This window comes from Macrotis lagotis, chromosome 6 (assembly GCF_037893015.1).
Source record: "Macrotis lagotis isolate mMagLag1 chromosome 6, bilby.v1.9.chrom.fasta, whole genome shotgun sequence".
Classification (NCBI taxonomy): domain Eukaryota; kingdom Metazoa; phylum Chordata; class Mammalia; order Peramelemorphia; family Peramelidae; genus Macrotis; species Macrotis lagotis.
Genome location: NC_133663.1, coordinates 16,811,653 through 16,826,877, shown reverse-complemented (window position 1 = coordinate 16,826,877; position 15,225 = coordinate 16,811,653). Strand labels below are relative to the sequence as shown.

General features: G+C 38.7%; 1 protein-coding gene across 6 annotated transcripts in view; it reads right to left on the bottom strand.

Annotated features, from left to right (window-relative positions):
• Positions 1 to 15,225, bottom strand: part of LEKR1 (leucine, glutamate and lysine rich 1) — a 175,671-nt gene that overhangs the window by 94,147 nt on the left and 66,299 nt on the right. For 5 of the 6 annotated variants that reach the window (XM_074190807.1, XM_074190806.1, XM_074190813.1 and 2 more), the window contains one exon: positions 8,461 to 8,580. The exons of the other annotated variant lie outside the window; for it this stretch is intronic. In XM_074190807.1, coding sequence (XP_074046908.1) covers positions 8,461 to 8,580 — 120 coding nt within the window. The remainder of the gene's footprint in view (positions 1 to 8,460; positions 8,581 to 15,225) is intronic. 6 annotated transcript variants of the gene reach the window in all.

Sequence of the window (15,225 nt, the reverse complement as noted above, 5' to 3'; positions counted from 1 at the left end):
ATTACTATGCCTTTTAATGTTTTTTAAAACCACAAATGCTATTTTTAGCATTAGGACCATAATATTATTAACATTAAGATTTAGCATTAGACTTTGCTGTATTTATTGTTTGGCTGTGCAAACTGTATGACCTCAGGGTCCTTCCATGGTACAATGAGGCATTGAAGGAAAAGCTTCTACAACTGAGGATAGATATTTTTCTGCTCATTTCTGCCTCTAGTCTAGCTTGGTTCCCTTCAAGTCTGTACTCACATGATACTCCTAGGAAAAAATGGAGAAAATCTTCTTCCTTCAGCATTTCGAGGGCAGGTACCATGCTTACCTTTGTTGGTAGTCCAGGTTCTCAGGGGACCATAGTGCTGGCTAAGTGATTGTACTGCATGGCCCAAGCACCCCCTAGATTGACTCCACTGCTATAATAGCCACAGTGCATGATTGGAAAAGTGGGTTTCAGTGTCATTACAATGTATAATAAAAAAGTATTCAATAACTGAAATGCAATATCACTGTAAACTTTATTACTTCTCCTCATGTGACTATTCCAATGTTTCTATAAGAAAGGGCACCCTGAGTTCCAAACAGCTTTCAGGGAAAGGTATACTCTATCAAGGAAACACTTGTACAAAAGGTGAACTTCACAAACAATAACATAAGAGGTTGCTTCCAACTTGGTCAGCTCCTAATTAGGAGACTCTAAGCAAGTCCTTGATGCTCCATTGTGGCTCTCTAGGAACCTACAGGTCCTAGACAAGGAAGACGTTGACCTCCTTCAACTTTGAACTTTCGGGATTCTTGTCTTAATTCTGTGCCACCTGACAGGATAAATCACGTGAGTCGTCTGGACCAAGGCATGGTCCACCTGTTTACAATTGCTTCTTTCCAAGAGGCTGATTGAAAATGATGTCAGGGGAAATGCTGAGCAGGAACAAAGCCTTGCTGGAGGCTAGATGATGAAGTCTGATTGCAATTAAGCCATTAGGAGAAAAACTTGAAAAGAGCAATGTGATCCAAAGATCTCTTTGGCCATGGTTCAGTGTTCCATTGAAAGATGGACCTCATGTTTTCCAAAAATAAAGACTTTAATATCCCATTCCTCTACCTCACATTCCCAAACAAGATTCCAGACTCATTCTGCTCTGAATCTTGAGGATAAGCTATTTTAAGATAAGTTATAAATAAGTTATAAATCCTACAACAAACTCTTTGGATCCTTCACACTTTTGGTTGGGTTTCTTTTGACCTGTCAGTCTTTCCATCCCCAGCTTTCTTGGTGGTGAAATAAGAAATGGTTGAACAAGAAATGGTTCCTCTACATCAGCCTAGGGGGTCATTTCTCTCATGCATGTAGCAGGATGGGTATTCTAAAAGAAGTAATTAGATCTTCTGTCACAGGAATCAGAATGCTGACTGCTCTTAAAGTGGATGATCTTTTGGCCTGATCTGAAAAAACCTGAGGCAGGCAGCCAGGTGGTATGGTGGATAAAGTGGCCAGGCCTATGTGTTCCAAGTCTCAGATACTTACTCATGATCCTGAGCAAATCACTTAACCCTATTTGTCTTAGTTTCCTCATTTCTCATCTTTGCTAAGAAAACCCAAATAGGGTCACAAAGAGTTGCGTGTCAACAACAAAAAAGAAACACACAGGTGTAGAAGTTATATGGCTTAAATTGTTATATGGCATCTCTTCAACAGTTCAAGAATGGGTTTTGATCAGTGGGAAACTTCCTTCAGCCAAAGGAAACAGACTCTTGAGATGACTAGAAAAGAATTCATTATTAGCAACCATTGTAGGGGAGAGAGGAAGGGGGTGATGAGCTTCTTCTGATGGTTTGTATGTGACCAAAAGTTCTGACTGAGACCATTCTGAGACCTGCTAATTTGACAGGCCCTGTTAGAGTAGGTACCTTATTGATGGATCCTTCAAGATACCTGAGTCACTCTCCATCAAGAGTAGACAGTCACCCATAGCCTGTCAGAAATGGCCTTTATAACCATCTAGAGAATAAAATGCAATGTATAGGGTATATATTCCCTAGGGTTAAAGAGTTTCCTTTTTATCCCTGTAGCCCAGTACAATGCTCTTCTCATATTAAGTAATTAATAAATGTTTGTGAAATTTCTGTAGATTTAAACTCAACTTATCTTACTTCATCAAATATAATCCTTGTTTTAAGATTCCTTTTTTTTTGTTTCTTCACTTCTTCAACCTCAGTTATAAATTGTTGTAGTTCTTGATTTTCTGAGGGTGAATAGGTTTTGCCATCAGCCTCATTTTGTCTCTCTTCCCCTTCATTCTTCCACCCCCTTCTCCGAATCCCTAGAAGTTGACTCATTAAGCTCTTATGTTCCCCAACAAATTCTCTATAATTTATTGTACTCACAGTTTGCTCACAGACAGCAAGGTACTGATATTATTTTAAAATATATGAAAATATTCTCTTTTTGTTCTTGAAAGAAAATCAAGGAACAATTAAGCATAAAAATAAAAGATTATTAATTCCAGAAATATGCAAATTAAATACCAAAAATGTGAATAACATATACTTGACTGAATCATTTTTTTTAATTTGGCCCTCAAATGTTAAGATTCCAAAGGGAACTCCCCATTATTTTACTGTTTGGAAAGCTTATTTGTATGAGAAAATAGAAAGAAATGACTAATATATAGACAAAGAAAAATAAGTAGTTCTTGAGTATTTACTATGTGGCAGTCACCGTGCTAATCTCTTTTAAAATATCATCTCACAACTATACATGCCACAATCTTCAATGCTAGGTACTAATATGCTCCCTGTGAGGAGACCGAGGCAGACAGAAGGGTCACACAGCTAGTAAATATTTGAGACTGGATTTGAATTCAGCTCTTGCTGACTCCAGTCTCTGTACCTTACTCACTTGATCTCCTCACTGCTTCCATATTCACACTGTGATTTAGTAACTGATAAAACATGGTCTAGGCTCCGGGGTTACTGACTCCTAATCCTGTTGTCTTTCTGCTATACTGGCCTATCCCCTAAATAGCCTCCTAAAATGCAAATGTGACTTTAGAAGGAAGGTAACCCAATAATTAGCACTACTTCAGGGAATGAGACATAATGCCAGCAGATTTTGATTGGGGAATATATGGGTAACAGGGAGGGCAAGAGAGATGGAGGATTGCGTTGGGGACCCAAAAGCATCCCAGGGGCCTGAGTACCTGGAGGAAGGAGGAAAATGTAGAAGACTCTAAAAAGGGAAGTAAAAAAATACAAGGTTGGAAGCAGATAGATTCAATGGTCTCCATTATTTTACACATTCACAATTTTATTCAAGCCCACTCAAAATAAAGAGGGGAGAAAGGTGAAGGGAACCACCTCTAACTTGGGTGTACTTTGGGTAGGCCCAGGCCACTAATAGATGATGCTATCTCCTTTAGCAATAATAAAACATTTCCAGGCAGGGATAACTTTATGAAAACCAGGTGAATGGAGGGGGGTGCTCCATAGTTTGTACCTCTAGACTTCGCTAGCATTGCTCTTCCCCAGGAAGAGCTCTGCTGCTAACCAACTAACCAGGTGACCTTGCAAAGGTTTCCTCCCCTGAGTTCATTGTCTTCAAATTCCAAATAATGGGATCTTATTCAAGGATCCTTAACATCCCTTTGATATCTATATTTCTAATTTTCTACAAAGCAGGTGATAGCATCCCCTGCCTTTGACCATGGTTCTAATGTAGCTTTTCTATGCAAGAGTGGGTCTGAGACTTCTGAATTACCCAATTCTTGTTGCACCATCTAAAATGGCATGCATGGTCTGTCCCTCCACAAACAATCCTGTTCACTTTTAGAAGAACTCAGGAAAGATCCTGCTTATTCAGGGGCCTGGAATATCCAGACATAGGCAGGGATCCCAACTCTTGGAGAGACAGAAAACTATCGGGCAGGTACCATGCATGTACAAACCTCCTTCCAGTGACTCAGTCAGTCATTCAACAAATATTTAATTCATCTATAACTTATGCAAGGCATTGACTCAGACAGAGATGAGTATTCTCCCAGTCTCTTCAGAAAGCCACAGATGAGAGAGAACATGTGGCTTCCACGGGGAAAAAGCAGGGTGGCAAACTGACAGTCATGCCATCCAACAACCTCCCAGAAGGCCCTAGAGATAAGGAACCTCATCCAACTAAAGTTTTCCTTTTACAAGTCTCTAGGGCCATCCTCAACCCTGCCCCCCTGCACCCTCTAGTTTATATGCATGCCAGGCTCTATGTACATGACGTTCTAGGAGGATTTCATGCCATCATTTTGATAGGCACAACTAGTTCTGGACTGGTTCCTTAAAAGTACTCTTCTGTATTCCTCCCCCCTACACAATTAGGATCCCAGTTGTCAACACAGTCTCATAATCCACCCCCCAACTTCCTGCACATAGACTTGTCTGCCCAGACAAGTCTCTGGGAGGAGGGCAGGGGACAGGGGCTGCTTTAGGCAAAATTTTTGAAATACAGGAAGGACTCCATTATCTCCTTTACACTCTCTCTCTCTCTCTCTCTCTCTCTCCATCTCCTCTTTTTGACAAACCCTTCTGACCCCCAACCTCAAGAGTTTATGTCCTGTCATATGACCTCCACAACTGCTCAGCACAAACCCCTCTACACACACACACACACACACACATGTGCAACACACACACACATACTTAAAGCAAACAGGGTTAATGGGACTTTTTGTGTTCCAAACCATATTACAAATGTCATAAAATAATTTTTGGAGCCTAATGAAATGATGAGAAAATAGAACACAGGCCCTGAAAAGGTAGACTTTTGCATAGCAATGACAAGGAACAATATTTTATTTTGGAGCAACCCTCCTGACATGACACCACTTATACAAATCTGATTTTTACCCCCATCCCTTCCTCCTTGGAAGTCTTCAAGTAGAGGAAAGACAACCATTCATAGGATATCTGATGCATGAGTTGGACCAAATGGTCAGTACTTCAAACTCAAATTCTCTGATTCTATGAAACCCTGACAATGCCAGAATATGGTTCGTTTTGCTTCTTAGAAATGGCCCTCAAGTTCATGAGCATGAAAGATGGAAAATAATTCTTTAAGATAAATTTATTTATTTATTTTTCCAACTCCATGCAAAGATAATCTTCAACATTCATTTTCTGGTAAGGTTTTTGAGTTTCACATTTTCTCCCTCTCTCCCTTTCCCTCCCTCCTCCCCTGATAACAAGTAATCTGATATATATAAAGATATATATATATATGCATATCTACATATAAAACTATGTTAAACACATTTCCGTATTAAGCATGTTATGAAAGAAGAATAAGAACAGAAGGGAAAAACCATACAACAAATTTTAAAAATGGAAATTAGTCTACATTCAGACTCTGTAGTCCCTTCTCTGGATGTGAATGGTATTTTTCCAATCCAAGTCCTTTAGAATTGTCTTTGATCATTGTACTGCTGAGAACAAGTCCATCATACTTTTTCATCACACAATGTTGCTGTTAATGTGTACAATGTTCTTTTAGTTCTGCTCACTTCACTCAGCATCAGTTTGTGTAAGTTTTTCTAGATTTTTCTAGTCTGGCTGCTCATTTTTTTTTTTTTTTAGGTTTTTGAAAGGCAAATGGGGTTAAGTGGCTTGCCCGAGGCCATACAGCTGGGTAATTATTAAGTGTCTGAGGCTGGATTTGAACTCCAGTACTCCTGACTCCAGGGCTGGTGCCACCTAGCCGCCCCCATTCATGATTTTTTACAGAATAATACTCCATCCCATTCATATACCATAATTTGTTCAGTCATTCCTGAAATGATGAACATCCCCTCAATTTCCAATACTTTGCCACTACAAAATGAGTTGATATAAATATTTTTTATTTATTTTTCAGCAAATATGACACATCAGGGCTTGATTTATTATTTTGTTGGTTATCTAGACCTAAAGTGATAAAGATTAATACTGTAACAAAAATTTAAAAGTGTGTCATAAATACATTTTTTGAGGACTAGCTGTTAAATATTTACTGCCCCTTAATCCCATATTCTTTTTTTTATTAGGTTTTTGTAAGGCAATGGGGTTAAGTGGCTTGCCCAAGGCCACACAGCTAGGTCATTATTAAGTGTCTGAGACTGGATTTGAACCCAGGTACTCCTGACTCCAGAGCTGGTGCTTTATCCATTGCGCCACTTAGCTGCCTGATATGAATATTTTTGTAGTATATGTGTGTGTTTTTTCCCCTTTCTGATGATCCCTTCGGTATACAGAACTAGAAGTGGACTGTTTTTGGATCAAAAGGTAAGCACCATTTTATTGTCTTTGGGGCATTATTCTAAACTACTCTGCAGATAGGTTGAATCAGTTCACAATTCCAACAACCATGCATCAGTATCCCAGTTTTCCCACATTTCCTCCAAGAGAAAATTATTTATTTATATAATAAAATATAGACCAGTTCAAAAACAGTCACTATGCTTCCCACAAGGACTACACACTCCTTCCCACTCATCAGCCCCAGGGTCAGGAGTCTTTGCTGTACTAATCTGCATTACTCTTTGTGCTCTGTTCCTCTGCTACTACTTCAACATCCCCTTTCCTGGGACTGGCCACTTTCCTCCAGGGACTGTATGGAGGCCCACTCTCCCCAATTGGCATGGCCTCCTTTCTTCCAGAGGTGATGGCAAAAGAAACCCATGCTTCTCTCTAGTTCCCCATGCAGCCTGCTGTCTCCATCACTGTCTAGTCTCAATTTCTTTCCTCTTGGGTCCCCACAGACTTCTCCTACTGTCCAGAATCCCATCACTATTTGACCAGCCACTGCAGATAGACCAATTTCAGTCTGTATCTTCTCTCTATGTCCCTTCCAAACCTAGATTCATGTGGTTTCCTTTATAGCCAAAAGACCTTCCCTCTTTCACATGAATACCAAGGGGTCAGAGACTTATCTCCCCACCCCACCCCATGCCCCAGGATCAGTTCTTAACTTCGAAAATACACTCCATCATTTTCTATCTATCTTAATGACAACGGAGCAAGAGAGAATAAAAAGTAGGAAGAAAAAGAGAGGTTTAAAAAGGAGAATCCAGGTTCTAAATCAATAATTAGGTTATGATGACCAAGGGAGAGAGGGTGGGATACTCCAAAGTAGGACTTCCTCAATAGCCAGGGGCCACATCATTTTGACAATGAGCTGGGATATTATTGCCCTCTGGGAAAGGTGATGAGGTAGGGCCTTCAATGCCCAACATTCTTAAAGCCAGGGAATGTCTCTCAATCTCTGAGTAAGAGAGACATGAAAATTATCAACATGACTTGCATCATGTCTCTCTAATACATCAATGGACCAGAATGTCCTCAATGTGGATATTCCCTTTATTGACACAAATCACAATCTTTCCATGCCTAGGGGCAGGCAGTTTTCTTGAGCTTCTGGGACTGCAAAAAAAAAAAAAAAAAAAAGAGTCCATCAGCTAGTGATCAATCTCCTAGTGAAAAAGCCTTTCATAATTCCAAGGCTGATCTCTGGCAAACCGACCTTGAGCACGTAGGTCCTTCTGGCTCAGTAGGACCCTATCCAAGCTCAGCCTCCTCTAGTATCACCTTTGGGAAGCCAAGGTCACGTCACATCCTACTCTGATAGGTTCCTAGGGGAAAGGTCTAATTCAAAGCAAAAATATTTCCAACCTAGAGAAGTTTTTACTAGACCTTTTCCCCAAAGGTATTAAAATAAATAAAATGGGTGTTTTTTTCTACTCATTAGGCATACTTTCAGGTATCCTCAACAAATGCCCATCTGTAATGCTCATCTTTTGTGTTTTAGGGACAAAAATTGACTGAAACTAAAATTAAATTTTAAAAACAACCATTTTTAGGGAAGACTCCATCCAGTTTATTCAGCTCTACTTAGCAAAGCAAATATTCAGTCTCTTGAAAACTTTCTTCACTGTTTGGGTGAGGGGTAGTAACAAGTCCCTTTCCTGGTGCTTCATACTGATGAAACTTTAAAATGTAGAGTATTATCTCTGAAATTTGCCTTATTCTATTCATTTTCTACCAATTGATCATCATTCTGAATGTGGTTAAGATAATAAATTAGTGCTAATGCACAATTATTTTATAGGAAATAAACTGATGCAATATCTATATTTTTTTAATTTCACACAGTTCAGAAAGAATATTACTAGTATGATCATAGTGACACTGTTTTTTTTCAATCAATATGCTCCTACATTTGTGACCCTTTTTTTTTGATTGTTTTGTTTTTTGCAAGGCAATGGAGTTAAGTGGCTTGCCCAAGACCACATAGCTAGATAATTATTAAATGTCTGAGGCCACATTTGAACTCAGGTCCTCCTGACTCCAGGGCCAGTGCTCTATCCACTGCATCACCTAGCAGCCCCCTATTTGTGACCCTTTAATGAAATATCTTAATTCACTGTTTCTCCCTTTGAGAGGTCTTACCTGTATTGTTGTGATTTTCTATGTGCGGTTTTCAGCTCATCTTGAAAATGTCTCAGTTCTTCATTCACACTCTGACATTTTTTTTGTTCATTTTCTAACTGTGTGCTTAAATCTCTAATTCTAAAAATATAAAGAAAAATTATTCTTGATAAAAGTTTAAAATATTCAACAATTAGCATTGTTTTGTAAAAAGAAATAAATGTCATTTTGGTTATGATAACTCATATGTCTATGTGCTTTATGTGTTACAAAGCACATTTTCTCACAGCACTATAGTAAAGGTGGCTAGGCACCTCCCGCAGAACATCTTTGCTGGAAGGCCTCCCCCTCCAAAGGCATCCTGCGTCCAACTCCCTTGTCCCACAGATTTCCCAGGCAGCCCATCATTTAAGAGGCGACTCTAATTGTGACAAAGGTTCTCCTGTGATCAAGTTTCAATTGTCCTCCCTAACTGCCTCTCATTACTGAAGCCCTGCCTCTGGTTCCAGAGAGAACCAAAAGAGCCTCTCTTCTCATAAGAGGTATTTAAGATATTTGAAGACTACCCTCATCTTTCCCCTAAAGCTTCCCCACATTAAATAATCTCACTCCCACAATCAAATATGACAGAATTTCTTATTAGGACCACTTGGTCACAATGACAAGTGACCATAATCTTTATTCCAAGGCAACCCATTCCCTAGGCCAGCTCTAAATGTGAGCGCATTTTCCTCACACTGAGTCAGCATTTGTCTCTCCACAGCTTTTACTTACTAAGCTCTTCCTACAGCCCCATGGGACCAAACAAAATAAATCTAATCCTTCTCAACAAGACAGCTTTTCTAGTACTGTAATACTATTGCTATATCATCCCTGATCTTACTTTCCCCACAGGCTAAACGTCTTCAATTCCTTCAACCCATTAACATGGGAAATGAACTTGAAGCTCTTCATTTTGCCTGCTTTTCTCTGGATTCTTCCTAGCTTATGGGAGCCTTTTCTAAAATATGCCATCTAGAACTGAACACAATATTCCAGATGTGGTCTGATAAGAAAATAAGGGAGGATTCTCACTTTTCTATGACTGGAAGCTATGTCTCTCTTAGTGTAGCATGAGATTGCTGTTTGGGCCTCCAACCTAAACCATTTATTCATATTGAAATCATGCTTTATTGAAACTCTAAGGTCTTTTTTCAAGAAAACTGCTAGATAGGGACACCTCCCCCATTTTTAAATTGCAAAGTTGATTTTTTTTGGGTTTTTTTAGGGGTTTTTATGGCAAGGCAATGGGGATAAGTGGTTTCCCTAAGGCCACACAGCTAGGTAGTTATTTAGTGTCTAAGGCTGGATTTGAACTCAGGTACTCCTGATTCCAGGGCCAGTGCTCTACCCACTGCGTCACCTAGCCACCCCAAAGTTGATTTTCTAAAACAAAATAGAAGACTTTACATTTAATAAGTTTGATTTGATTTAATTTAAGTCCAATGACTTAGACCAGAGGCATCAAATACACCACTTGCAGGCTTATAGCACTCCCAAAAAAGAAATATGTAAAGATGTGTGGTTTTCTAAGCCAGTAGGGATTCTTTTGGATGGTTCAGTTGACCCTGTTTCTATGTGAGTTTGATACCTCTGTAGTCTTATTAAAGATTAATATATTAAAAGATCTTTATGGATTCTGATTCTGTAATGCAGTTTATTGCCAATCTCAATCTCAATCTCAACAAGCATGGCCCCTTTCCAAGTCATCATTGAGAATGTTAAATAGCACAAGAACCAGCTTAGATAACTGGGGCACTCAACTGGGGAACTTCATGACTTTCCATCATGAAGCCAAGGATGACCACTCACTGAGTTCAGTCATTTGACCAGTTCAAGAGCGACCTAATTGCACTGTCATATAGGTTACATTTCAGAGACATCACATATAGAATTTAACTCTCTCAAAAAGCTGGTAAGGAAGCAGAGAAATGAGTGACTTGGCTAAAGACCTACAGGCAGTAACAGATCCTCTGGTCCCAACTCTAGGACTCTTTTCAATATAACACATTGCCTTTACCACAAAAATAACAGGAAAGGCTTTGTCAAATGTTTTGAAGAAACTTAGATGTACTAGATATCTATGGCAACCCCCCCCCCCACACACACACACACACTAATAACCTTCTCAAAAGAGGAAATTGGGCAAGTGTGTGGACAGTGCTCTTCCAGAAGCCATGTGGATGCTCCCTCTTCTGGATGTTCAGTAATCAACAATTAACTATTGGGTTTGATTAGAAGTCAGAGTACAACCCACTGTCCCACACTTCTGGGTGCCATTCTCTTTCCTGCTGTAGTCTCTTCCCATGATCTACAACTGCAGAGGGATCATTGGCAGTGGCTTGGCCAATCACCCTAGCAGGCAGTTTCTCTTTTTACTATTTCCCTGACAATCTTGACCATCCCAATCCAAAGGCCATGCTCTGGAGCAGCTCTGCCTTCTCTGTGTTGTTCATCGTCTATTCCAAGTACTAGTGTGAGGCCTTCTTTGATCCTCTTTTATTCTTCTCAAATACAAAGAAAATAGAATAAAAAACTGCCTTCTCTCTTTTCCCTGCAATTATCCTGCTTTCAAGAAGACCCTCCTGTTTTCCCTAATATCAGCCACACACACAGTCGAGGTTCTGGGGCTACTCTCCCATTTGCCATGGTACTAGATCCTTTCAGAGTTCTGGGGGCTAAGATTTTCTAGTGCTAAAGGTCATGAAAGGTATCTTTCCCTCAAGGATTATCAATTGATCTCTATTACCCAATAAGACTTAATCAGGTTTTTTTTAAAGTAGACATTTACTAAGGTAGAATGTTGAACAAAAGTCTCTCAGCTCTCCCCCTGACCCCCCTTCCCCGATCTACAGAGTCCAGAAGAGGAAGCTTTTAAGAAAAATATAGCTGCCTGGACAGTTATTTTTATTAACATTATACATGTGCACACAAACATGAACATTTTGTATTCGGCCAGTATAGTGATAAATACGACAAAGGAAACTTACATGGGGCAGCTGGGTGGCACAGTGAATAGAGCACCAGCCCTGGGGTCAGGAGGACCTGAGTTCAAGTCGGAATTACCTAGCAAGTTTAATAATTACCTTGGGCAAGTCACTTGACTCCATTGCTTTGCAAAAAAAAAAAAAAAAAAGAAAGAAAATTTACAAATGTAAATGCTTCCTAGTCCACAAACCAAGAATATGTGTGCAGTATCAAATGACCTAATGCCAAGTAGTCAGTTAATATTAACTGACTGATTACTCTCTGATACAATCATCAGGTAATGTCTATAATACTTTTGCCAAAAACTCCAAATAAGAGTTACAGAATCAGACACATCTGAAACAACTCAGATCTGCTGTTAAAGCAGAATAAATATATATATATATATATATATACATACATATATATAATACATCCATGCATACACATAAATCAGAATTATATATAAGAAATTGCTTTCAAGATTATTACTTAGTAGCACTTACATAATACAAGTTTATAAATTATTGAAAAGTACCAAGGAGAAAATATTTACATTTTTGAAAATCAAATATTTTGGTCCTTTCAGTCCCACAATTTAACAACAGTGTGTTTTACAAAGCCCCAGAGGGGAAAATAAAGTTCTCCTTCTTTCCTCTCCAGGTTCTCTATGTAAAGGGAATTTGTATTTATTTGAAACAAATAAAAGGTTACTATTCCAAGAGGCAGAGAGACGCCTATGTAGGTAACAGGTAAATTGTCTCGGAATCATTCTGAAAGTACACAACTAGGACGATAGGATCTGTGTTCCTTGAATAATTCTAATGTAGGCGTATAGTGCACATCGCCAAACAGGAATACATAAAAGACTTGTTGTGCCTGTCTTGTTATGCTACATAGAAGCACACCAAACAGTGGGAAGGTACAAGATATTCTCCTCCTTGACCTCTGCCCTTCAGAGGGTTTTTCTCTTCTAAGTTAACATTAGCCTAACATGAAAAACTCATATTCCTTAAGAAAGAGCAGCATCTGACTCCATATGTCTGCTATCTTTTTACAGTTATGGCACACAAACAAATGCATGGACACTTCTGGTTTCTAATTTTGTTGCTGAGTTGATACAGTCATTCCTGACTACATGATCCCACTTTGGGGTTTTCTTGGCAAAAGTGGTTTGCCATTTCCTTCTCTAGTTCATTTTTTATATGAAAGAACTGAGGCAAACAAGGTGAAGTGACTTGCCCAGGGTCACATGCCAGAGGATGGATCTGAACTCAGGTCCCCCTTACTCCAGGCTCATTCACTGCTAAAATTCTACTAAAGAATGAGAAGCAGAGCCACAGTTCAACATCATTACCATCATCAGGAATAATTAACATTCCCATCAAAAAGGAAGAGGAGAATTTATAAAAGTTCTTACAACTCTTGATAAAGAGGTAAAAAGTTACAGAATTTTTTGACCAAAAAACCCAACATCATTCCCCATCCTCCCAATAGTTAAAGGCTTTCAATAGGAATAAACCACTAGGTTTGCAGAATGGAATCAAAAATGACTTGCTTAGGGGAGGCTAGGTGGCACAGTAGATAAAGCACCAGCCCTGGAATCAGGAGTCCCTGAGTTCAAATCCAGCCTCAAACACTTAATAATTAGCTGTGTGGCCTTGGGTAAGCCACTTAACCCCATTTTCCTTGTAAAAAAAAAAAAACAAAACCTAAAAAATTTTTTAAAAATGACTTGCTTAGGAAAGACCATGATATACAAAGATCCAAGATGGACAACATGAACACATCCAGCATTAGGGTGATAAAAAGCATCAAACATAGGTGTGGGTCGTGCAGATTTGTTTATAGAAATGGGAGGACTTCTTTTATTGATTCAACATGAGGTCATCACCACCAAAAACTACAGAAATGTCAAGACGCCCCAGCTTATGAATACAGATTACACAAGGAAATGGTACCACTTATGCAAATGGTGTCACTTTCCGCAGGATGCAAACATTTAGAACAGTGACTTGTCCCAGACCCACTCCTACATGGATGCCATTGAGGAGGATGGGTCAAATTACAATATTAATAAAGCATCTTAATAAGTAAAACATTATAAGGTTTGGTAAAACAATTTTGCAAGCCTATAGAAAAGCTCCACATGTCCCTATTATTTTAGTTTCTTAATACTAATAATTATAATAATAGAAAGTAAATGATCCTAGTAATCCAATATATGATATACTCAAACATCCAAGCTTTTGGACAAAAATCATTATTTTACAAAAACTGCTGGGAAAACTGGAAAAAAAGTAGAAATGAGGTACAGACCATACATGATTTACACATAAAGGCTCTGACAATAAGAAAATTGAATACTATTTTACCTGTCAGATCTATGGAGAAGGGAAGATTTAGGATCAAACAAGAGCATTGTGAAATGAAAAACTGAGAATTCTGATTATATAAAATTTAAAAGGTTTTGCACAAACAAAACCAAGGCAACTAAAATTAGAAGGAAAACAGAAGACTGGGCATGTTACAGCATGGATTGCTGATAAAGGCCTCATTTCTCAAGTGAATAGAGAACTGAGTCAAATTTATAAGATGACAAGTCATTCCCCATTTGACAATCAAAGGAAATGAACAGGCAGTTTTCAGACAAAGAAATCAAAACTATCTATAGTCATAGAGTTTATCTATAGTCAATGCTCTAAATCACTCTTCTTTCAAGAGATGTAATTTAAAATAGCTCTGAGCTAGGTACCATCTCACATCTATCAGATTCCCTATTATATCCAAAAAAAAGGAGAAATGTTATGGGGAAAACTGGGGCACTAATACAATTCTGATAGACTTGTGAGCTGGTCCAACTGTTCTGGAGGGCAATTTGGAACTATGTCCCAAGGCCTACACAACTGTTCAACAATACCATTGCTAGGTTCCTATCCCAGCACTATAGTCTCCTCTGAGAACAAAGGACAAATAACAATACCAAAGCAATAAAAAAGGGTGAAGGACATATTTGTAAATATATGAAAGAAACACAGAGAGAGAGAGAGAGAGAGAGAGAGAGAGAGAGAGAGACAGAGAGACAGAGAGACAGAGAGACAGAGAGAGACAGAGAGAGAGAGACAGAGACAAACAGAGACAGAGAGCGAGAAAGAGAAAGAGAGACAGAGAGAGACAGAGAGAGAGAGAGATAGCAGCTCTTTTTTTGTGGTGGTAAAGAACTGGTGATCAAAGGAACATCCATCATTTGGGTAATGGCTGAACAGTCTGTGGAATATGAATGGTGATGGAATACTATTGTGATATAAGAAATGACAAGCAGGATGACTTCAGAAAAACCTGGAAAGATTTACACAAACTGATGCAAAGGGAAGTGAGTAGAACCAGGAGAACATGGCACACAGTAACAGCAATATTGTATGATGAACATGAATGACTTGGCTATTCTCAGCGATAAAGTAATCCAAGACAATTCCAAAGGTCTCATGATGAAACAAACTATCTGCCTTCAGAGGAAAAAACTGATATTGTCTGAACACAGACTGAGATGTGCTATTTTTCACTTTCTTCCTTATTTTGTTGTTGTTCTTCTTGTATATAAAAAAGTCTTGTATAAAATAACTAATACAGAAATGTTTTACATGATTATCTATGTCTAACCTATATTAGATTGCTTATTTTCTCGGGGAGGGAGGAGGGAAGGAAGGAAGGGGAAGAGGGGTAAAAAATTGAAACTCAAAATTTTATAAAATGTTAAAAATTGTTTTAACGTGTAATTAG